This window comes from Lucilia sericata, unplaced genomic scaffold (genome assembly GCF_015586225.1).
Source record: "Lucilia sericata isolate MDLA Ls3-8-SP2 unplaced genomic scaffold, ASM1558622v1 Contig000663F_arrow, whole genome shotgun sequence".
Taxonomy (NCBI): domain Eukaryota; kingdom Metazoa; phylum Arthropoda; class Insecta; order Diptera; family Calliphoridae; genus Lucilia; species Lucilia sericata.
The window spans coordinates 136,472-163,351 of NW_023994668.1; the positions used below are offsets into that span (position 1 = coordinate 136,472).

At 32.8% G+C, this 26,880-nt stretch overlaps 1 protein-coding gene across 1 annotated transcript in view; it reads left to right on the forward strand.

The window, feature by feature from the left end:
• Window positions 1-26,880, forward strand: part of LOC119607145 (myb-like protein Q) — a 153,419-nt gene that overhangs the window by 116,278 nt on the left and 10,261 nt on the right. Inside the window, exon 4 of the mRNA XM_037960945.1 lies at window positions 18,521-21,020. Within this exon, the coding sequence (XP_037816873.1) occupies window positions 18,686-21,020 (2,335 nt within the window). The 5' untranslated portion in view covers window positions 18,521-18,685. The remainder of the gene's footprint in view (window positions 1-18,520; window positions 21,021-26,880) is intronic.

Consider the following 26,880-nt stretch of genomic DNA (forward strand, 5'->3'; position numbering starts at 1 on the left):
TGAACCCTTATTTTTTTTAATTTTTTTTTCTGTCTTTATTTCTTCTCTTCCATTTTGTGACTTTTCAATAAACATTAAAAACAGCTACATATGACTTCTTCATTAAATGAATATGAATTTCATACTTTGTGCTAAACTATAAAACCAAGAGAAGTGGATATGTTATCCTTACAACTTTACTTTCAATTTGAGCCTAAATATTTTTTTTTTTGGTTTTCTATAAATTCTTTAATGTGCATATGGGCAGGAGTGGGGGAAAAGATATGCGATATATCGTTTTATATTCAGAATAAGAGTTTTAAGCACACAGATATTCTTCAGAGCAGCATATTAAAAATGATTAAAATCAGGTTATAACTGTAGTGATCACTATTATGTACCAATGGGCAAATTCCCGAATAATGTTAAATTCTATTACGACTGCCCACCCCTGTATAATGGTTGATAGGTTAGTTTGATAGGAGGATGTATAGTACATCAAATCCGAAAAAAGTACACCTAGGCCACTATTGGGCCTGTTGTGCACCCCTGTATAATAATTTCTAACAAAATTGAAATTCAATATCTGTGAGCATGTATCGTTAACAAAACACATGATACTCCACCACTCTCTTCTGATTCCAAATAGAAACACCACTCTCCTTCCACTCTTTCTCCCTAACACTGCTACTCGTTCTATTCATTAACAGCAATATAAAACTAAAATTTATGCACTTGTATGCCTAGGTCAGCCGTGGGCGTAGGCAACTAAATGCTGAGAAGTTCTGTTGCATTCCGGAGGGAAATGCAAAATCGAAAGTGCAATTCATATCTATATCAGACGCTGCTTGACAACTCCAATGAGCATTTGCTCAATACTCGATTAGTTACAATTTATGTTGCCCATCACTGCTTGAAGTAGGTTTCTACTAAATATAACTATGTGGTCGTAAATGCAAAGTGTTGTTGCAACCTAAAATTTATGGTTTAATGTGTGGCACACACAACCAGTGATGCCAAGTGTAGGGATTTTTCCCTTTTTGTAGGGATTTTTTTAAAAATTTTCACGTGTAGGGAAAAAGGGAAAGATTTCTTACTATTGTCAAATTGTAGGGATTTTTCAATTTCATAGTTTTTAACAACTAAAAATATACCCTTTCATGTATTAAACTTTAAAATTAAAAATGAAATCAGTTTTAAGTGTATCGTTAGTAAAAATTCCGCTTGTAATTTCTACAATATATGTACCTACATATCTCTACAAGACTGGCATAATCCAAAATTCGGGTTTCTTGAACTGAGATCTACAAAACATGCGACATAGTAAAATCATTCATATAGATTTAATGTTCTGAAAATTTATAAAAGTAAACCGCAAAAAGTAAACGCAAAAGTAAACCTTATTTAAAATAATTATTTTATGAAAATTATTTTGTTGGGGGCACATAAAATAAATTTTTAACATCGAATCGTGATACTGCTATAAATCTTTCAATTGTCTTGGTTTTTTAATCTTAACTGAAGAGTCAGGGTTGGAAGATTTGTATGATGTAAAATTGAAAGAAAAAAAATTTAAAATTTAAATTCTAGAAATTTTATTCCTAAAATTAAAAAAATACATATATATGTATATATGTATATTATAAAACGGAGCTAATATTTTAGTTTTTTATGTTATTTTTGTATTTTTTTAAGATAAACTTGGAAAAAAGTAGTGTAGGGAAAAATGTAGGGAAAATAAAAAGTGCGTGTAGGGAAAAAAGGGATTTTTTCTCATAAGCGTAGGGATTTCAGAAAAAAATCTCCTGGCATCACTGCACACAACAATCATATATTATTGTACATTTGTTGTATTTGGCTTTTAGGTTTTCTTTAATTTGATTATAAAGTGGAGATGTAAATGTAAATTAAAAAAAAACTTTAAATGTCTTATATAGAGTCCAGAATATAACGGAAGAGGATAACATATGAATATGCATGGGGATGTAATTTTCGTTGTTAAAATATCAATAAATTAGTAGCTAATTATAATTATGTATATTTTGCTGTGTTGCAATTTTCATGATGCATGTTAATAAATGACCAATAAAACAGCTGGGTTAATAAACGAAATTATATAATAAATTTATAAACGATAGAAGTGTCGACAAAATTTTTAAGATTTAAAGAGGTTTTATTAGATTTAAAGAGGTTTTATAAGATTTAAAGAGGTTTCATAGTCTATAGTTCAGACTATAGATTAGTCTATAGCCCAGGCTATAGATCAGTCTATAGCTCAGACTATAGATCAGCCTATAAACTATAGATTAGTCTATAGTCCAGACTATAGATTAGTCTATAGTCCAGATTATAGATTAGTCTATAGTCCAGACTATAGATTAGTCTATAGTCCAGATTATAGATTAGTCTATAGTCCAGACTATAGATTAGTCTATAGTCCAGATTATAGATTAGTCTATAGTCCAGACTATAGATTGGTCTATAGTCCAAACTATATATTAGTCTATAGTCCAGACTATAGGTTAGTCTGTAGTCCAGACTATAGATTAGTCTATAGCCCAGACTATATATTAGTCTATAGCCCAGACTATAGATTAGTCTATAGTCCATACTATAGATTAGTCTATAATTCAGACCCTAGATTAGTCTATAGTCCAGGCTATAGACTAGTCCAGACTATAGATTAGTCTATAGTCCAGACTATAGACTACTCTATAGCCCAGACAATATATTAGCCTATAAACTATAGATAAGTCTATAGTCCAGATTATAGATTAGTCTATAGTCCAGATAATAGATTAGTCTATAGTCCAGACTATAGATTAGTCTATAGTCCAGACTATATATTAGTCTATAGTCCAGACTATAGATTATTCCATAGTCCAGACTATAGATTATTCCATAGTCCAGACTATAGATTAGTCTATAGCTCAGACTTTAGCTTGGTCTATAGTCCAGACAATAGATTAGAATATAGATTAGTGTATAGTCCAGACTATAGATTAGTCTGTAGTCCAAACTAGGGTGATCGATTATTCGACATTTTCCAAAAACCGGTTTTCGAATAGTTCGAATAGTTGACATTTAAAAAAAACCGGTTGATATTTTTCAAATACAGAAAAAACCGGTTAACCGGTTTTTCATTACAAATAAAAAAAATATATTTTAATTTAAAAATCTTAATGTTTATGTTTAAATTTGATTAATAAAACATGGCCCGAAATGATTTTTAACAGTTTAAAAGATTATAACTTTAGATCTAGTCGTCTGATTTACATTATTTCTTTAATATAAAAAAAAATTAGGAAAAAAGTGGGACACTTCTGTTAAACATAAGGTACTATGTAATCCTAGCTTATTTTAAAAGCCCTGTTAGGAAATTTGCATAGGCATTGCAACACTTCCATAAAATTTCAGCCGTAAATTAATTATTGTAAATGGAATATAATCTTAAGATTGATAAAATTTTATCAAACTGTTATCAATTTTACAAATAAATTTTTTTAATTAATTAGGAAAATCGAAGAAGTTTAACCAAAGGAGCTGTAGAAAAATATACGCTAGTTCCTCGACTCGAATATTTTTAAAATTTAGACGGGCTGTATTATTATTTACTTAAAAATTTCATTTAAATAATCTTTGAATACAAAGCAAATAAAAGTATTCGAAACCGGTTTTTAAAAAGTGAAAAAACCGGGTTATTCGATATTCGAAAAATCAACATTAAGAAAAAACCGACACTGGTAAAGCAGAAAAAACCGGTTTTAAAACCGGTTGAAAAATCGAGTCGATCACCCTAGTCCAAACTATAGATTAGTCTATAGTCCAGACTATAGATTAGTCTATAGTCCAGACTATAGATTAGTCTATAGTCCAGACTATAGATTAGTATATAGTCCAGACTATAGATGAATCTATAGTCCAGACTATAGATTAGTCTATAGTCCAGACTATAGATTAGTCTATAGCCCAGACTATATCTGTAGTCCAGACTATAGATTAGTCTATAGTCCAGACTATAGCTCAGTCCATAGTTCAGTCTATAGTTTAGTCTATAGTTTAGACTATAGATTAGTCTATAGCTCAGACTTTAGCTTAGTCTATAGTCCAGACTATAGCTTAGTCTATAGTCCAGAATATAGATTAGTCTATAGTCCAGACTATAGATTAGTCTATAGTCCAGACTATAGCTTTGTCTATAGTCCAGACTATAGCTTTGTCTATAGTCCAGACTATAGCTTTGTCTATAGTCCAGACTATAGCTTTGTCTATAGTCCTGACTATAGATTAGTCTATATCCAGATAATAGATTAGTCTATAGTCCAGACTATAGATTGGTCTATAGTCCAGACTATAGATTAGTCTATAGTCCACACTTTAGAGTAGTCTATAGTTAAGACTATAGATTAGTCTATAGCTCAGACTTTAGCTTAGTCTATAGTCCAGACTATAGCTTAGTCTATAGTCCAGAATATAGATTAGTCTATAGTCCAGACTATAGATTAGTCTATAGTCCAGACTATAGCTTTGTCTATAGTCCAGACTATAGATTAGTCTATAGTCCAGACTATAGCTTAGTCCATAGTTCAGTCTATAGCTTAGTCTATAGTTTAGACTATAGATTAGTCTATAGCTCAGACTTTAGCTTAGTCTATAGTCCAGATTATAGATTAGTCTATAGTCCAGACTATAGATTAGTTTATAGCCCAGAATATAGCTTTGTCTATAGTCCAGACTATAGATTAGTCTATAGTCCAGACTATAGATTAGTCTATAGTCCAGACTATAGCTCAGTTCATAGTTCAGACTATAGCTTAATATATAGTCCAGACTATAGATTAGTCTATAGTCCAGACTGTAGAGTAGTCTATAGTTTATACTATAGATTAGTCTATAGCTCAGACTTTAGCTTAGTCTATAGTCCAGACTATAGCTTAGTCTATAGTCCAGACTATAGCTTAGTCTATAGTCCAGGCTATAGACCTGGACTATAGATTAGTATATAGTCCAGAATAGAGATGGTACTCCGTAATCTGTACACTGTATTCATATTAAATTTAAAATTTTTACACCAATATAAAATATTTCAGTTTCTTTAAAAATCTCCATTTTAAAATACGTAAATAAGTATTTCTTTATAAACATTTATTAATAATAAAAAAATAACACATTGTTTAAATTTCTGCAATCCATTCCTTTTATTTAAATATTAATAAGTTTGTCGTCTGGCCAACTCAAAAAATAATGTCATTATGATGCATGTTCAAACATCTGTTATTTGTTTAATAACTACACTGAACTACAACGACTATTTTATTCTTTGTATTTTTTTCTCCTCTTTTTATTTATTCTGTGGCATTTACCACTGTACCCACACTTCAACATATTTTTTTGGTCATATCATAGTAATTTTTATGTAAATTTTTCTCTATAAAAAAACCATTCATTCATTGCACAGTATTGCAAAAAAATGCGAATTTTACTGTTTGTATAAAGATTGAAATCGATAATAACTCATATATATTTTACTAAAAATTATGAATAATAAATTTGTTGCTGTGGCAAGGGCATAAGTTCCTTTAAAGAACTAACTTCAACTTCATTTAGTTCATTCACTTTACAGTTGTCATCCCGATGATGATGATTATCATCATCATCATCCTGTTAGTCTAAGATTATAGCACCAGAAGTATTGTCTTGTATTTAAATATTATCCAGCATGGTTATTATCTATGTTATGCAAATATTATATACAATGGGCTATGAAAGCATTCGCACACATGAATATTTCTTTAGTCAACAGTTTTTTGTTAGTATCTTTCTATATTCGAATTCAATAGATTATCCTCTATACTAGAATACATTGTAATCGGTAGTTCAGACTATGGGATAGATTAGAGTCCCGACTATAAAGTACACTATAATCTAGACAATAGTCTAGAATATATGGATTGATTATTCTATGGTATAGAAGAGTCTATGATCCGGACTGAGTTTGGAGGAGTCTATAGGAATAGGAATCCATAGTCTGGACCATAGAAGAGTCTATAGTCTGGACTATAGAGGAGTCTATAGTCTGGACTATAGAGGAGTCTATAGTTTGCACTATAGAGCAGTATATAGTCAGGACTACAGAACAGTCTATAATTTGGACCATAGAGCAGTCTATAGTTTGGACTATAGAGCAGTCTGCAGTCTGGACTATAGTACAATCTATAGTCTGAACTATAGAGCAGTCTATAGTCTGAACTATAGAGCAGTCTATAGTCTGAACTATAGAGCAGTCTATAGTCCGGACTATAGAGCAGTCTTTAGTCTGGACTATAGAGCAGTCTATAGTCTGGACTATAGAGCAGTCTATAGTCTGGACTATAGAGCAGTCTATAGTCTGGACTATAGAGCAGTCTATAGTCTGGACTATAGAGCAGTCTATAGTCTGGACTAAAGAGCAGTCTATAGTCTGGACTAAAGAGCAGTCTATAGTCTTGACTATTGTAAAGGCTATAGCCTAGACTATAGAGCAGTCTATATCCTGAACTATAGAGCAGTCTATAGTCTGGACTATAGAGCAGTCTATAGTCTGGACTATAGTGCAGTCTATAGTCTGTACTATAGAGCAGTCTATAGTCTGGACTATAGTGTAGTCTATAGTCTGGACTATAGAGCAGTCTATAGTCTGGACTGTAGAGCAGCCTATAGTCTGGACTATAGAGCAGTCAATAGTCTGGACTATAGAGCAGTCTATAACCTGGACTGTAGAGCAGTCTATAGTTTAGACTATAGTACAATCTATAGTCTGGACTATAGAGCAGTCTATAGTCTGGACTATAGAGCAGTCTATAGTCTGGACTATAGAGCAGTCTATAGTCTGGACTATAGAGCAGTCTATAGTCTGGACTATAGAGCAGTCTATAGTTGGACTATAGAGCAGTCTATAGTCTGGACTATAGAGCAGTCTATAGTCTGGACTATAGAGCAGTCTATAGTCTGGACTATAGAGCAGTCTATAGTCTGGACTATAGAGCAGTCTATAGTCTGGACTATAGAGCAGTCTATAGTCTGGACTATAGAGCAGTCTATAGTCTGGACTATAGAGCAGTCTATAGTCTGGACTATAGAGCAGTCTATAGTCTGGACTATAGAGCAGTCTATAGTCTGGACTATAGTGCAGTCTATAGTCTGGACTATAGAGCAGTCTATGGCCTGGACTATAGAGCAGTCTATAGTCTGGTCTATAGAGCAGTCTTTAGTCTGGACTATAGAGCAGTCTATAGTCTGGACTATAGAGCAGTCTATAGTCTGGACTATAGAGCAGTCTATAGTCTGGACTATAGAGCATTCTCTGGCCTGGACTATAGAGCTGTATTTAGTCTGGACCACAAATGACCAGAGTGTGAAATGACCAGAGTGTGAACTTACTACTATGTAATCGTTAGTCCAGACTATTGTCTACACTTCACATTCTATAGAGAACTCTATCAAATTATTCTTAATCAAATCGTTCGAATACTTTTTTCAATACTAAAAAAAAAAATCTTTGCTTCAATTCATAAAATCCTTATGAATATTTTATACAAAAAATTTTGAATTCAATTAATTGTGGTAGTTGTTGTAAATTGTTCTCTGCTCCCAATAAGCTGACAATGAATTGGAAATCAGTAAATTATATATATGTACATACAAAAACAATAAACTGTCTGGCAATGATATTTTTGATATCAGGCGGCAAAACATTTGTATGACCCTAATAAACACATGTTTTATACAGGCCATCAATGACAAATATAATCATTTGGATCAAAAATTACAATTGTTTTTTTAAAATTTACATAAAGTCTAAAGGACAGACAGACTTAGCAAACACATTATATTTTAATATTGATATTTTAATACCTTTTTGCATAATAAGAAGAAAGCTTTTGTAATGATTAAAAGCCAATATTTGGTTGGGGTCTCAACAAATGTCATAAATTATAAATGTAAAGTGTTTAAAATACAATTGAAAATGTATATAGTGATTTTAAAGCTAAAAGTCAACTTATTAAAGGTTTAAAAAGAGGATTTAAATTAGAGTAATTTTCATAACATGAAGAACAATTCAGAAGTAATAACTCTTCGATAACCTCTATATACATATTTGACTTTGACCTTTTAAAGCTAATGCACTCTTCTATTAATATTACGTTTTCAAAGAAATTATGTCTAATATGCAAATTTTTATAAAAAGCGCTCTTTTCTTGCCTTCCATTGCTCCAAAGTTCAATAGTAATTATTCATTATTAATTCATTTAAATCTGACAAACATAACACATAAATCCCCTAAGTAGTAGTTTAGTATTTAATCATCAGACTCCTCTAAGCAACAACAACAACTATTTCAACTATTTTATTGAATTGCGAATAGAAAATTCCTCTTCTTCTATGAATAAATAGACTAATACATATTTGTCTTACAACCATGGCAATAATACCGATTCCAATGAATTAAATTGTGAAAAAAAACACACACACACAATTACAACACATTCATACAACATTTAGTAGATGTATTCCAAATAAATCCTCGCACAATAAACACTTGAAAAGAATTTCATAAATGCGGTAATAGTTTTCTTTTTTTCTATATTCTGAAATTTTCTCTACTTAAATTATATTGCACTGAGATGGAATGCTTTAATAAGTTAGTGTAGATATAATGGGAAAAATTAAACATTGAGTAAGACACCATACATACACCATAGGAGCAAAAAGAAGTTAAAGGCTGTTGTGTTAATTGCTGACGCTATAGGCAAAAAAAATGAGCGATAAAAATTAAGGATAATATGACCAGCTATAAAAACTGATTTTCCATTAAAGCTACTCTATACCTACAATCCGAAATCAAGCAATCAATCAAAAACACTCAAATACATTTTGTTTTCCCGAATCCAAACTTTATACCATTTTAATTCTCGACTATTAGTGATCATATGAAAAACTTAATAGTTTCAATTCAAGACTACAGAGTACTATACTATATATAGTCTGGGGTATAGAATAGTCATTACTCTGGACTGTAAAATAGTCTATAGTTGGGATTCTGAAATAGTCTATGGTTTGGGCAATAAAGTAGTCTATAGTTTGGACTCTGGAAAAGTCTATAGTTTGGCTTTAGAATAGTCCATAGTATGGACTATAGAATACTCCACAGTATGGAGTATAGAATAGTCTATAGTCTGGACTATAGAATAGTCAATAGTTTGGACTATAGAATAGTCTTTAGTCTGGACTATAGAATAATCCATAGTCTGGACTCTTAACCAGTCTATGGACTATGAAAAAGTAGTAAATAATTCGGACTCTAAAATATTCCACAGTTCCAATAGAATAGCCTATAGTCTGGACTATTGAATAGTCTATAGTCTGGCCTAAAGAATAGTCTATCATCTGGCCTATAGAATAGTCTTTAGTCTGGACTATAGAATATCCTATAGTCTGGACTATAGAATATCCTATAGTCTTGGCTATAGAATAATCTATAGTCTGTACTATAGACCAGTATATAGTCTTGACTATAGATTAGTCTATAGTCTTGACTGTAGGTTAGTCTATAGTCTAGACCGTAGATAAGTCTATAGTTTGAACTATATGTTAGTCTATAGTCTGGACAATAGATTAGTCTATAGTCTGGACTATAGATTAGTCTATAGTCTAGGCTGTAGGTTAGTCTATAGTCTGGACCATAGATTAGTCTATAGTCTGAACTAAAGATTAGTCTATAGTCTGAACTAGAGGTTAGTCTATAGTCTGGACTATAGATTAGTCTATAGTCAGGACTATAGGTTAGTCTATAGTCTGGAGTATAGATTAGTCCATGGTCTGGACTATAGATTAGTCTATAGTCTGGACCATAGATTAGTCTATAGTCTGAACTAAAGATTAGTATATAGTCTGCACTATAGGTTAGTCTATATTCTGGAAAATAGATTAGTCTATAGTCTGGACTATAGATTAGTCTATAGTATGAACTATATGTTAGTCTATAGTCTGGAAAATAGATTAGTCTATAGCCTGGACTATAGATTAGTCTATAGCCTGCACTATAGATTAGTCTATAGTCTGGACTATAGATAAGACTAACCTATAGTCTGGACCATAGATTAGTCTATAGTCTGAACTAAAAATTAGTCTATAGTCTGCGCTATAGATTAGTCTTTAGTCTGGACTATATGTTAGTCTATAGTCTGGACAATAAATTAGTCTATAGTCTGGACTATAGATTAGTCTATAGTCTAGACTATAGATTAGTCTATAGCCTGGACTATAGATTAGTCTATAGTCTGGACTATAGATTAGACTAACCTATAGTCCGGGCTATAGGTTAGTCTATAGTCTGGACTATAGATAAGTCTATAGTCTGTACTACAGATTAGTATATAGTCTGGACTATAGGTTAGTCTATGGTCTGAACTATAGATTAGTCTATAGTCTAGAATATAGATTAGTCTATAGTCTGGACTATAGAATGATCAATAGTCTGGACTAAAGAATAGTCTATGGACTAATCTATAGAGTAGTCCATAGTCTAGGCTATTAAATAGTCTATAGTCTAGACTACAGAATAATATATAGCCTGGACTATAGAATAGTCTATAGTCGGGACTATAGAATAGTCTATAGTCTGAACTTCAGCCGAATTAAATTGGTCCCATTATCCCAACAATATCATCTAATGGCATCATCATCAACAGCAACAACATTAACAAACTATCCGTGGCAATGATGACAAGGCTAGAAAAAGCAGAGTGAAAAAAAACACACAACAACTACAAAATGTTAACGACAACAACAGCAGCAACAACAACAACTACCAAAACAACCCATAAACGAATGAATAAAAACAATTTGTTGTCACCAAACAATACTTTATTTCTCACACATTGTACACGGACTATACACAACATTACTAACTAACAGCAGCAACAACAACTGTATATTGCAGCATATTTCAACATATATGCTTTCAATAGTTTACATGTTTGCAGCACACGCCAATACGAGAAGCAACATTTCTTCATACGCCATAAATGTTGGCGAATAATAAAACAGAAAATAAAACGCATTTACTGTTTGTTTCCTTGCCACACAATACTCCAAGCAACACACAGTCAAACACGAGAGTACTATTGTACAAGTGTTCTTGCCACTGGCCACCGTTTTATAAATTTCCTTCATTGTTTTCAATCTTTAACTGGGAACCACCAGCAACCAACAGCAGCCCAATTACTAGAAGTTGTTGTTTTATACGCATTCGTGCAGATTTCTTTTTTTTTTTGTTGTTGCATTTTACATTTGTTGCAGTTGTTTTTGCCATATTGTCGTTGACAAGTATGAATTACATCTACACTACAGATTAATTGCTGCTAATTAAACGAATTTTTTTTGTTTAGTCCAACAATATTGCAGTAAAATAAAGAAAAGACAGAGCAGAAAAAAAAGAATTCCCAGTAAAATGCTCCTATGAACTAAACGAACACACGTTCCTGCAACTAATACTACAACTCATTGCAACTTCATTCGTTCGTTATATGTTGTAGTTGCTGAATGAGTATAACTCTTGCAATTGTCACCCAGGACTTACTATTTGCTATGTTTGCTGCTGTAAATATGTAGTTTTTTTAGACTGACTGCCTTTAAAAGTTCATTTTAGATAAATACTACTGCCAACACTTACATATGTTCGACTGTTTGTCTGACGAGCAAATAATTTATAAAATATTTTCGTTTTTTTTTTTTTTTTTTTTTTTTTTTTTTTCTTTTTTTTTTTGCATTTTAAACATTTTTATTACATGTTAATTAACTAGAGTAGAAATTTTTCTATTCCAGCCAGGAAGTTTAAAATTGTCTAGAATTTGTTTGAGAATTTTAATTTGCAGAAAATAAATGCAGTTGTTTGACAAAATTTTTGCAAAGAATCTTTTTTATGAGGACTTTACAAAGTGGCTGAAATTGATTGCGTTAAAAGAAAAAAATCTGTTACTATGGTAAAATTAACCCATAGACTAAACCAAAACTACAATATTGTAAACTAAAATAAAAGGATGAGTTGAGTCTATTCAACAGTCTGTAGTCTGGACTACAGAATCGTCTGGACGATAGAATAGTCTGGACGATAGAATAGTCTGGACGAACGAATAGTCTGGACGATAGAATAATCTATAATCTGGAATAGTCTACAGACTGGACTACAGAGTAGCCTATAGTCTGGACTATAGAATAGTCTATAGTCTGGACTATAGAATAGTCTATAATCTGGAATATAGAATGGTCTATAATCTGGACTATAGAATAGTCTATAGTCTGGACTATAGAATAGTCCATAGTCTGGACTATAGAATAGTCTATAGGGTGGACTATAGAATAGTCTATAGTCTGGACTATAGAATAGTCTATAGTCTGGACTATAGAATAGTCTATAGTCTGGACTATAGAATAGTCTATAGTCTGGACTATACAATAGTCTGTAGTCTGGACTATAGAATAGTCTATAGTCTGGACTATAGAATATTCTATAATATAGACTATAGAATAGTGTATAGTCTGGACTATAGAAAATTCTATAGTCTGGACTATAGAATGGTCTATCGTCTGAACTATAGAATAGTCTATAGTCTGAACTATAGAATAGTCTATAGTCTGAACTATAGAATAGTCTACAGTCTGGACTATAGAATAGTCTATTGTCTGGACTATAGAATAGTCTGTAGTCTGGACTATAGAATAGTCTATAGTCTGGACTATAGAATAGTCTATAGTCTGCACTATAGAATAGCCTATAGTCTAGACTATAGAATAGTCTATAGTCTAGATTATGGAATAGTCTATAGTCTGTAGTATAAGCTAATACTACAATATTGTAAAATAAAATAAAAGGATGAGTTGAGTCTATAGTCTGGACTATAGGATAGTCTATATGATGATGTTGAATCCTAGTCTGGACTATAGAATAGTCTATAGTCTGGACTATAGAAAACTCTTTAGTCTGGACTATAGAATAGTCTATAGTCTGGACTATAGAATAGTCTATAGTCTGGACTATAGAATAGTTTATAGTCTGGACTATAGAATAGTCTATAGTCTGGACTATAGAATAGTCTATAGTCTGGACTATAGAATAGTCTATAGTCTGGACTATAGAATAGTCTATAGTCTGGACTATAGAATAGTCTATAGTCTGGACTATAGAATAGTCTATAGTCTGGACTATAGAATAGTCTATAGTCTGGACTATAGAATAGTCTATAGTCTGGACTATAGAATAGTCTATAGTCTGGACTATAGAATAGTCTATAGTCTGGACTATAGAATAGTCTATAGTCTGGACTATAGAATAGTCTAGTCTGGACTATAGAATAGTCTATAGTCTGGACTATAGAATAGTCTATAGTCTGACTATAGTATAGTCTATAGTCTAGACTATAGAATAGTCTATAGTCTGGACTATAGAATAGTCTATAGTCTGGACTATAGAATAGTCTATAGTCTGGACTATAGAATAGTCTATAGTCTGGACTATAGAATAGTCTATAGTCTGGACTATAGGGAGTTTTATCGTTATATTCCACTTTTCTTAGTCAAAAATTTAAAAAAGTCTGCCTTAAGGCATACTTTGAACTATACCCTTTAGTCTGGCCTATAGTCTAGTCTACTGTTTAGATTAAAATCTAGTCTATAGTTTGGACTATAGTCTAGTCTTTAGTCCCGACTATAGTCTGGAATATAATCTAGTCTATAATGTGGACTATAATCTAGTCTAGTCTATATTCCATAAGTCTGAACCATAAAAAGTAAATTTTTAAATCAAAAAGTTCCTCAAACTAAGCCTAAACCCTAAAACTAATTCAAATATTGATGGTCCTTTATTACAACTTTGAAAAAGCCACCTTAATTTTTGTAGTTTTCAACTTTTAACCAACAAATCACACAAATTCCACAAATATTACCATTTAATACAATAAATCTTATTGTACTTTTTTTTTTGTTGCCCCAAAATACTACCTTTTATCGTTCAATTAATAAGCAGTGCCAAGCAAATAATTTGTCTGCCAATAACAAAAAAAAAATTAACATTGTAAATCACCAAACGAATTACTCTTGTGTTGAATGCCACACTATTACTACAAAAAAAGAAGAGGCAATAGGAAGGACTATAGTATAAAAAGTACTACCTACAAACATACATTTGTATTTATTCCAATGGTGCTCCACATTTAAAATTCAACACTTTTAATTAATGTGCGACAAAGCGAATGTGCCACACTAAAGTTGAAACCTCAAATACCTACAACAAATAAAGAAAAAAAAAACGAAGAGAGTATTACATTTAAATTACAAGTCTTTTGTGATGTAATACAACAATGTCGTTTGTTCACGTGAGTGTATGAGTGTGTGTGCGTTACAATTCAAGTGCGTTCGTTGCTTTTGTTGCAACGCAACGACAATGTTGTGCTGTGCTGCTGCAATTAACAATAACAAAAAGATTTAGTGTCAACTATTTTGTTGATGATGTTGAATCCTTCCGCTCGAAAAAGAAGCCACAATTCCCAGCCAAAATAACCAACAAAACCATTTACAGCAACAACAACAAACAAAACAAACCATGGCAACTTTTAGCGGCAGCATAGCCAACTCTCACTCACTATTTGCCACATGTGTTTGTGTGTGTGTGTATGTTAAACGAATGTTGCTGTTGTCAACCATTTTATATATTTAAATACAAATGAATATTTATTTTCTGTAGATTGCGAAATACGGGCTCCCTGTAACCAACCACCACCACCACATGCCCCAAAAACCTTTTGCCTCATAAACGAGCATATCAAATAAATAAATAGTTCTCTGTACATACAGAATTGTTTTAACATGAAAGATGTTGCAACTCGTTAGTGTTTCGCTTAAATATATAGAAGTTGTTTATTTATTGTTGTATCTTTCTTTTTTATTTCATTTATTTTTGGAATTACAGTTTTTTTTTTTCAACTCAGCTTTATTTTTTGCAAATTAATTAGATTTTTAGTTGCAAAAGTTTTTTTTTCGCTTTTTTCCTGTTTTAGTTGTGGAAAGGAAGCAGGTTTGACTTGTCAAAGGGTTTGTTGAAAGTCTAGATAAGTGAACCACTTTATTCTGTAGAAAATAGGTTACGATCACTTGAGTAAACCGTGTTAAAAGATCTGTAATAGGTTACGATCACTTGATAAAAGAATGTTAATTTCCCATAAAATATTAGATTCTAATCGAAAAAGTGTGTTGATCAGTGATCACTTTATATTTCCCTCAAACATTTGAAATTTTTGACACATTTGCACAACATAAATTTACGCAAACTAAAAGATCAGCGATCATTTCAGATTTTTTTTTTTAATATCGGTTACGATCACTTGAGAAAACAATGTTAATTTCTGACAAAATATTTTAATTTTCTATCGAATCTAAAAAATCTCAAACTTACGAAATTTTTGACAGATTTGATCAATATCAGTGATCACTTTAATATATTCTGAAAATGGGATACGATCACTTCAGCAAATAGTGTTAATTTCCAACGAAATACTATATTTTCCCATCGAATCAAAAAAGTTGTTCGATCAGTGATTACTTTAATTGTTCCTTAAAAATTCAACGTTATTATAAATTTGCGCAAAGAATTGGCAACTGTGTGCTACGATCATTTCCCATATTTCTGTCCACATATAGATTCTGCGCAAAAAAAAAAGCTGATCATCCATTTTGATATTTCAACTCCATTCGTCAGTTTAAATCTCAGGAGATCATCAAATTTTGACCCAGATATCAAGATTGGATGTGAAGAATTTGCCAAGGATACTGTTGCTCTTAGCGACTGGAGCAGGGTAGTCGCAGAGAAGATGGAAGACCGTCTCTTCCTTTTTCCTGCTTTTCCAACCGCATTCATTGAAAGAGAGCCCAGGTCCACTTGCATGTGTGCCCAGTTATTACTGCTATCAAGTTCTATATATCCCATCTATTTCGGGTTAGAAGTCGTCTTGTGAGTTTCTAATTGAAAGAAGGTCATCATAACTTCTACATGTGCCTAGATTATTCCATCTATTTCCTGCCTTTTGAAGAAAGATCCTGGGGATTCCTATTTAGATGAAACCTTACGGAGTTGCTACTAAAACGGAGTTGGAGAAATCCAGATTGGATTGCGTTCTGGCAAGCGCATCTGTCTGTGCAAGTTAAGGAATCGCTAGGACCCAAACAAACGTAATTTCAGACAGGCGACTCAGGCTTGACACATCTTTGTTGCAATGTCATACTGACAGGGAAGTGGTAGTTTAAGAATTGACTGAAAGAAGTTGCGCTTGACTAACGACAAAAATTCCCAATTTGTCACGATTATTGAGGTCATATAGTTCCCTAGAGGCTGACATAATCGCGAATATTTCAGCCTAAAAACCAAAAAAAAACAGACACTAGAATCAACACTGCAGTTCATTTCAGAACCATTTGTAAAGATCATAGTGGTATATTCCCTACACCACTCGATTCTGGAAGGGACTCTGTCTTTGAAAACTCTGTCGAAGTTCGTATCTGGTATGTTCTTGATCATCAACTTCTGCAGAATTCTGCTGCAGGCAGATATGGCTATTATAGGTAGGATGTGCAAAATAAGTCCAACTACTCGTTTCTAAAAAGTTTTTAATAACGCATATTCTGACCGTTTTCGGTCAATACATGCTTCATGAAGCAACTGCATTCGGTACAGGTTCCCTTTGATGGTCTGACCACATTTCAGCGGTTCATAATTGATAAAACCCAGGATATACAGAGTATTACTTTGGCGCCATGGAAATTTGAATTTGTTGTCGTTTCGGCTGGTCGATTCCGTGTATCATATAAGATCTCTCGCACTTCGGGTTATCGTAATGGATCTGTGTCTCATCGTTAGTATTGATTCGAAAAATCGTCATTCAAGGTACCTCTGCCTCTCCCCATTTTTTGATGAATCCTGCAAATTGATGCTCGGGTAGCTCACCACTTCTGAATCGTACAAACCATATCTCGCACGTTAAATAGTGGACCAATCATATAAAAAAAAACCTACATTTTGAAATCATGAAATCCTATAAATTAACAAATATATTTCCTTTTAATCCAATTATAACGACTGTTAACATCTATTAACTCCTGGGTAGCATATTCCACGGTCGACTTTGCTTTTCAAATATATATTTTGAAATCATGAAATCCTATAAATTAACAAATATATTTCCTTTTAATCCAATTATAACGACTGTTAACATCTATTAACTCCTGGGTAGCATATTCCACGGTCGACTTTGCTTTTCAAATATATATTTTGAAATCATGAAATCCTATAAATTAACAAATATATTTCCTTTTAATCCAATTATAACGACTGTTAACATCTATTAACTCCTGGGTAGCATATTCCACGGTCGACTTTGCTTTTCAAATATTATATACACTTTATATTTATGTCATTTGTTGAGTAATGACCATGTTGATTCATTAGTTGTTATAAATTTTAAAATAAATATTCTTTTCTACTTTTGTCGGAGGACATGGAAAAAAAATTTTTACAAGGGTTTTATATTGTTTATAGTTGCAATATGATTTATATGCCAAAACTAGCGAAAATGAAAAGTAAAATATGTTGACAAAACAAAAAAATTTTGTTGGTTTCTGAAACAGAGCAATTAAAATTATTTTTGTGTTTTATAGAAAAGGAAATTCCTTTCTGTAATTGTGTCTAAGAATGACTCTTTACACAAAAATATATGATTTCGAAAAGGGTTTAAGCGGAACTCAAAATAAATAAGTCTGCTAGAGCAGATGGCATATCGGCGCTGATCTTGAACGCTAGCTCATGCTTTAGCTAATCTTGTTAGCATTATGGCGAATTCCTTCCGTCCACAAATATTCCTATCTCTATATATCCTTTCAACGCTATGCATTAAATGCAAAGGGGTTATGCCTTTAGAGTTGGTCTAAGACAGAAAATTAGCTAAATATTTGAGGATTTTTAAAGATCCTTCTACGTGATACGTGAGAAAGTAAGATCGGTTGCAAAAACACATAATTTGCCCCATATTAGTTGTCTATGCTGCCGTTCATAAAAAGTTTTCAATGAGTGAACCATTTCAAGAATCATTCACTCATATTTATCTGCAATTTAGATATTGATCATCCACAAATTTAAAATAAAATATCTGACTATGTCAGCATAACGAATACAGTATTTAACCTAATTAATAGAAATCAAATTGAACATTTATCATTAATTAAAATATTTCTATATAAAATAAAATCTATCTACAGCCTCGATCATATTCCCATTCCATCAACAATTAATCATTTCTCCATATCTTCATTATAATATAAACTAAACCAATTTCTCTTAGTTAATACAGCAAACAAATATTCACATTTTAATTCAATCAATTAAGTTTAGGATTTCTACAAAAACCACTTTTCTCTAAAACACCTCATTGATTTGTCATTTATAATCTTTCAATTACAGAAAACTATTTGATGATACTCATCTCTAACTGAAAACGTTTAATTATCTATGACACAACATTATCAGCAACAAGCAAAATAGTAAGAGAAGCAATAGCAACAACAACAACAACATAAAACTATTTATTCGTAGTGAAACTGTTGTCAATTAACATCAACATGTGCCATGGAGGCTTGTTTGGGTTTAGGCCGAAGTCAACGCAATCTAAACAAGCAACAGCAAAAAGAATTGAAACAACAACAGCAACAACATACACAATTGCAACAGCAAAAACAGGCAACACAACAGAGTATTGTGACCAATCAAAATTACTATACAACACAACAGCAACCACAAAATCAACGTCATCTAGTAGCACGTGGACAAACCACAAATGTTGCGGCGACAACGGTTTTGAAACAACAACAGCAACAACAACAGCAGCAGCATTTAATACAGCATTTGGACAACAACAGCCAATTGTTGTTAAGACATCAAGAGCAAAATTTGCTAAAACAAAATGTGGCACACAATACAGCAACTACATGTACGACAACACCTAAATACAGAAATACAGCAACAACAAATATGCAACAGTCTTCATCATCACCATCTTCTATTGAAAGTGTTGTTGGAGGAGGTGCTGGTGTTGGTAGTGGTGTTAACCAGCAGCCTGTCATGTCATTTCAAAAGAGTACGGTAACGGTGGATGTCACCACCACTTTGCCCTCCACCATAAGTCCCACAAATACTGCCGCAATAGTTACAAATTCGAATATCAAAAGTTTTCGCAAGATTAACCGACATCAACAACAGCAGCAACAGCAACAACAACAACAGCAGCAGCTCCTTCAACAGCATCAACAACACCAACAACAACAACACTATCAGCTTCAACATCAACAACAACAAATGGAAGCTGATTTAGATGCCATTGAGGTTTGTGCCGACCAGGAGCCTATGGTCTCCTTTAAGGGTGGTGGCCTACTAAGACAAACCAAAACTTTGGGACGTTTAAATCATCAGCATCAACATCATCACAGCATAGAGGATCATCATGGCCAATGGTCCAATATGCCACAAACAACATCACTACAATTGCTGCAGTTGCAGCAGCAACAACAACATGACTATTCATACGCCTACTATGAACCAGGAGCAGCCATGAGACACACCAATATTCCGCATACCGAACTAATGGCAGGAGAAGAAGATTTAACCCCAGCACCACCCAACTCTATGAGAGCTTTGCTGTCCAAGGGAAAGAAAAACAAACTATTAGTCTCCCCCGCCACACGGCAATCTTATCAAACGCGTTTAACACAACAGCAAGGTCATGGGACCGCCACAGCTAGCGCTCATCAAGCAACAGCCAACTGCAGCAATATTTCCACACCGGAAAACTTTTACGAAGAGATATCAGCTTCCTCTACTTCCTCCTCATCAAACTCTATGACCAGTCATCATCAGCTGAGGGCCACTTCCCATTCGGCCGGTTCGCTAACACAAACACTGGTGGAAGAAGAACTGAGAAGAGTACAAAATAGACATCATAAGATTTTAGGCGAACTCAACTTGTCCGTCGAAGCCATGCTAATGCCAGATAGTCCACCCAATAGTAGTCCCACAGCCAAAGAACCAACGGTGCCCTCGGTGAGTGTTACGCCAGCGTCGGGGCAACCTCTGAGATTGACTTCATCATCGGCGGATAATATATGTGATACGGCGCTGTCCGGAGGACCAGCAGATGATTTCATTTCACCCATACCCAATTCGGCAACGGTAAGTGCTGGTCTTTTGCAATCCTCTTGTCTAGCGGCTGATTTAGATAGTGGTTTTAGTGGTTCCAGTGGTGCTAGTTACATTGGCTCGTTGCGTCTGCACAAAACAAATGCCCTTATGAGTTCTCGATCCACCAGCCAGACAACAGCAACAGCGTCTACAGCAGCCGCCGCTGCCGCAGCCAAGACTCAACAAAGTGCCTTTGCTTATGCCACACAAAGTTGCCGTTCATTTCAAAGAGCCAACGCAGCGGCCACAGCCCATACAAATGCAGCAGTTAGCGGCCTCAATACTAATGCAACAACGGCAACTTCATCATCATCAACATCTTCGTGTACCATCAAACATTTACCTCAGATCCATCAAAACACTAAACACAATATGCCACAGCAACCACTACAACAACAACAACAACAGCACAGTCATCTACACCATCACCATCATCTCCACAACCACCATAATGCTGGTATAACAACCTGCTCTTCCAACACCTCGTCCTCTTCCGTTTCCCATCAAGATGATTCCACCAATTCGTCGGGTTTTTTCACACGTGCCTCGTGTGGTCGTCGTATTTTAAATTGTGCCAAAATAAGAGCCGCCGAAGATCCCGGTCCCATGGTGGTGAATGCACAACCCATCGAGTCAAAGGCACGTAGTTTTTGGAATCGCAAAGGTTGGCGTAAATTACCTGGCTTCTCAACATCCACCTCAAGCATTAACGATACGGGTTTATCAACAGGTAAGTGCATTTGTGCTTTCATCTACATCATTTCATTCATTTTGATATTCTGAACATGTTAAATTTTGTCTTATAAATATTTTTATGACAGTTTTTGTGTCTGTGTGTTTTACAAAGAAAAAAAACAAGTCCCAATTTTTTATTGTTTCCATAAATCACCTCAGCAGTTTAATCCCATTAACCTAATTATAATGTGTTGCATAAATTATGCCTTTTAGCCATAAGAAAAGAACATTTTGTTGGTTTGAACGTGTAATCTGTTGTTGTCAAGGCAAATATGGACATGTAAATGTATGGCTATTGATTGAAACAGTTAATTGTTTTTAAATGGCAGGGCAAAGGTTTTTTTTTGGAAATTTTTGTATTAAGATTTTATTATTGAAAAGACATAAATTTTGATAAGAATGGGAGGGATAGATAGTATAAGTATTACTCACAAAGTGATCGAGTAGTTGGTAAAAGTAAATTATATACAATATATTGAGAAATATATAAAACTTGGGGCACTTATAAATACGTATATTTGTGAAATGTATCGTAATGTTTAGGGAAGCAAGCTTATTCGCTTAAACCCGATTTCTGAAATATTTGGATACAATTTTTATACACTCAACCTTGGTGAGATGGGTATAGGTTTATATGGAAGTTTGTAATTTCCACAATATAATTTTTCGGTCCTATAAAGTATATATGTATATTAAAGATGGCGGAGTTGATAGCGTAGATAGACTTCTGTCTGTCTGTCCATCTGTTAAAATCAATTTTCCAAAGACCCCATATATCTGCGGGATCCAAATTTTCAATATTTCTTTCAGACATACTTTCGAAAAGTTTCCTATTTGAAATCAGCAACATCCTTCCATAAATAAAAGAGATATAAATAACAAGTAAGAGTGTTATATTCGGCTATGCCGAATCTTATATACCCACCATCAAACCTCGTTTGACTAGAATGAAACTTACTTATGTCGAATTTCATCTATATACTCGTATTTTTTAGGCCAGTTATAAGCGTTAAAGTAATTTTCTGAAGGGGACCTTATATAGGGGGTATGGTCAATTATCGGTCGATCCTAATATAATTTGGTAGACAGAATTTTGTTCGTATTAAATTTATTTGTGTCGAATTTCATCGCTACACTCGTATTTTTATGCTATTAATGAGCGTTGCAGTCATTTTCTAAAGGGGACCTTATATGGGGGGTAGGGTCAATCATGGACCGATCCTCATAAAATTTTTTAGATAGATTTTGACTCGTATGAAACTTACTTATGTCGAATTTCATCTATATACTAGTATTTTTAAGCCAGTAATGAGCGTTAAAGTCATTTTCTGAAGGGGACCTTATATGGGGGGTAGGGTCAATTATGGACCGATCCTCATAATATTTTGCATAATGATTTTGGATCATAAGAAACTTACTTATGTCTAATTTTATCGCTATATTCGTATTTTTAAACAAGTTATGGCTGTTAAAGCTGCTTTTCGAGGGGCCACTTGTATGGGGGCTATCAGAAAATGTGGACCGATATTGCCCATTTTCAATACCAAACAAACCTTACCTATAAGAAATATTGATGTGAAATTTCAACCCTCTAGCTCTTTCCATTGGGACTCTATCGTGCTTTCAACAGACAGACAGACGGACGGACGGACGGACAGACATGGCTAGATCGACTTAGAATTTAATGAGGACCCAGAATATATATACTTTTGTGGGTCTATGACCAATATTTCTATGTGTTACAAACGGAATGACAAAATCAATATACCCCCCATCTTTTTTGATGGTGGGTATAAAAATCCGAGACAACCTCTAAAAATGTCATCAAGTCCCTTTTTATAGGTTCTCATTTGATCCCGGCCCTACATGCAGTCCTATAAACGTGGTAAGCTCACTATTGACAAACAATCCGTTGCCAATAGTGAGCTTAGCACGTTTGTTACCATTTAGACAATGGATGTGTATAAAATTTAGTTTCCGACAACGAATTGTTCCAATGTTGACAACGTTGCGTTGTCGGATGTTATTGAAAAATTATAAACTTTGTTGTCAATTTGGTACCAGGCGTGTATATTTCCTTTTCCCTCTGTGTAGGTTAAATGGTATAGAAAACTCAAAAAGGATCTTTTTAAGATGAAAAAGTATCAAAATGTCTAATTTTATAGATTCTCAATTACTCCGGGACCTCCATATTCTCAATTTAATGCTTTTATGTTTAATATTATAGAAACTTAAAAAAGAACCCTTTGAGGTACGAAAAAGTATTAAAAATGTTATTAAAAAATTATAAACTCTTTGGTGTCAATTTGGTACCAGGCGTGCATATTTCCTTTTCCCTCTGTGTAGGTTAAATGGTATAGCAAACTCAAAAAGAACCTTTTTAAGAACGGAAAAGTACCAAAATGTCTAATTTTATAGATTCTCAATTACTCCGAGACCTCCATATTCTTAATTTAATGCTTCTTTGTTCAATATTATAGAAACTTCAAAAAGTACCCTTTGAGGTACGAAAAAATATTAAAAATGTTACTAAAAAATTATAAACTTTTGGGTGTCAATTTGGTACCAGGCGTGTATATTTCCTTTTCCCTCTGTGCAAGTTAAATGGTATAGAAAACTCAAAAAGGACATTTTTAAGAACGGAAAAGTACCAAAATGTCCAATTTTATAGGTTCTCAATTATTCCGGGGCCTCCATATTCTTAATTTAATGCTTCTATGTTCAATATTATAGAAACTTCAAAAAGTACCGTTTGAGGTACTAAAAAGTTTTAAAAAAGTCCTTTTTTATAGGTTCTCACGAGCTTAACGTGCTTAATTTTATGTTTCTAGGTTCATGTTATAAAAAATTTAAAAAGAAGTACCATTTGAAGAGGGAAAATGTACCAAAAAGTCCCTTTTTATAGGTTCTCATTTAGTCCCGTCTCTACATGCTTAATTTTCTGTACCTGTACCTTTTGAAGTACCTAAAAAGTCCACTTTTATAGTTTCTACTTTACTCCCTGGCATAAATGCTTAATTTTATGTTTCTAGGTTCAAAGTACCTTTTGAAGAACGAAAAAGTCCGGACTCTGCATGTTTCCTTTTCCCTCTGTGTAGGTTAAATGGTATAGAAAACTCAAAAAGTACCTTTTGAAGAAAAAGTACCAAAATGTCCAATTTTATAGATTCTCATTTACACCGGCCATAATTTCATGTTTGATAACGTGTTGTATTTGCTCTGTTTTGTTTTTATAAACAAGCTAAATATAACCAACAAAATTAATCATATGATAGTATTGGTTGTTGTTATTATTATTTTTGTTTTAGTAAAGGTTATAATAATCAAATCAATCAAACAAAAACTACAAAAATTGCAACAAAAATCATCATAGAAACCCTCCAAAAAACATAAACAAAACATTATAATGACAAAAAGCAACAACAACATTAAATCCATAACAAAATAAACGCAAACATCGCAACAACTCAAGCAACAACTACAAAAATTGCAACAAAAATCTTAGAAACTCACAAAAAAACATAAACAAAACATTATAATGACAAAATGCAACAACAACATCAAATCTATGATTTCACAATAACAAAATAAATGTAAACATCAAAACAACTCAAGCAAGAATTAGTTTCTACGTTCCGTTCCGTGACGTATCAATTGTTTTCATACAAAAATGTAATGGCAACCTCACGGTCAAACTAACGACTTACACTCTTGTTCGTAAGCCAAAAACGAATCATGTGATTCATCACGGTCTACGAAACGTAAGAACTAACTAAGCCCTCAGTAAGTGAAAAAGCAATAAACAACTCAACCTCAAAACAATGTGCAAGAACAGTGACGTCACTCTAACAAAACCAAAAACGCACAAATGAATTTCATAAACAACAACAGGCCGGCAGGCTTATTTTGACAAACAACAACAAAAAGTGAAGGCCTCATGAAATGCAAAAACTTTAAAACAATAACACATGTTGTACAAAACAATAAAAACAGTTGTACATTACAACAATAATAATACTTAAGAACAATTCACATTTAATATTAATAACTTTCTTACTTGTTTGTTTTTTATAATTGATTCCTTGACTACACTATCTTGATGGATGTTGGCGGCAGCATCTAGAAATTTCTTAAAAATACATGTCCACACTTTTTTTTGTTATTTGCACTTGTTAAGCACTTAATTAATACTTTAAATTACTTTAATTATTAATAAATTATTATGAATAACTAAATTTTCTTTATTAATTTTAACAAATTTTGCAACCGCTTAGTTTAATGCTTAAAAGAGAACTAATGAAAAGTAAAATATGCAAATGTCAGAGAATAGCTGAAATGTCAAAATGCTTAACTCTTTTAATTTTTCAGAATCCTTAAAGTATGCTAAGGATTTTGCGTGTTGATTTTTTACACATTCATGGACATTTCTCAACGATTAAACACATTATATAAGCAATGTTATTATAGTTAAAGGCAAAACTATATTTTATTTATAAAAATAAATAGTGTAGCCTATCTTAAGGCTGATTTAAAGATAAGTTGGTACTTTTTTAATACTTTATTCTATATTTAGTAATTTTATTTTAATAATCATAATTAAAGAACTTAATTGATTACCATTATCTAAATAAAACTGTTAAAGGTATAAAGAAATCTGCCTTAACATATGCTATACAACGTTAACTACTAGAGTAAGTTTTTACTTGAAATTAGGTAACAATTCTAAGTTATTGCTGTTAGTGCTGCCAATATTTGTACAAAATCTAAAATTGTCAAATTCTTAGCATAGCTTAAGGAGGTTATTAAGAATGACCTGAAAGCGAAAATTTGATTTTAGCTTTTCTCTTTCATTCGTTTTCTTCTTTTTGTTAGTTCTCCTTTGATCTTTAAACTGAGCGGATGCAAATTTGTTAAAATTATATTAAAAATTATAAAAATATTAAAAATAGTCATTTTCAATGTTAATTAAGTTAAGAAGTGTTTAAGTGTTTTTCCCCACCAGAAATTAAGAAGTTTAGAAAAGCTACTGTCATCCACCATTACTTTGTACCGACAACCTATAATACATTTTGAAGGTAAGATTGTTTTTTGTAAAAATTACAACAAAACGCTATATATAAGGGACATTTGTTTAAGATTTAGTAAAAGTTTTAAATTTTTTCATAATTGTATGATTTTTGTCATAAAAAATTGTCTTATTATTGTTGTTGTGTTTCTCCTTCATTATAGTTGTTGTTATTTGTAAGATTTTGCATTGCATCTAGTCATGACTTGTTAAAACCTGCACCCGCAGTTGTTGTTTATTTGTGCGCTTGTTATGTTATTGTGACGTCACTGTTATTGCCATTTGTTTGTTTATAGTGGGATATTGGTCAGGGTACACTGATTACAATGTAAGAACAGTTCTACCACAAAGACAACGTTAACAAAACAACATGCAATTTGTTGTTTGTTTTACTTTCAGTGTTTGTAAAAGGTGTCCGTTGTTTTTAGGTTTGTTGTATTTGTTTTGTTTTTGGAGGTCTTTTAATTTCTGCTACAATTGTTGATAGATTTGTAGAGAAAGTACAGCAGAAAGAGAATATATGAATATTTACTTTTTAAAATCCTTAAGGTATGCTAAGGATTTTGCGTGTTTAGATTTTGTCTTAAGCATGGATAGTTCGGAGCCATTAAACCTATAATTTGCACAAAGTTGTAATAGTTGAGGACTACTCTATAATTAACTATTCTTTAATTATTAATGTAAATAATGTAGCCTATCTTAAGGCTGATTTTAAAATAATTTTGAGTCTTTTTAACACATTAATCTCTTTTTATAAATTTTACTTAAAAAATCACTATTAAAACACACA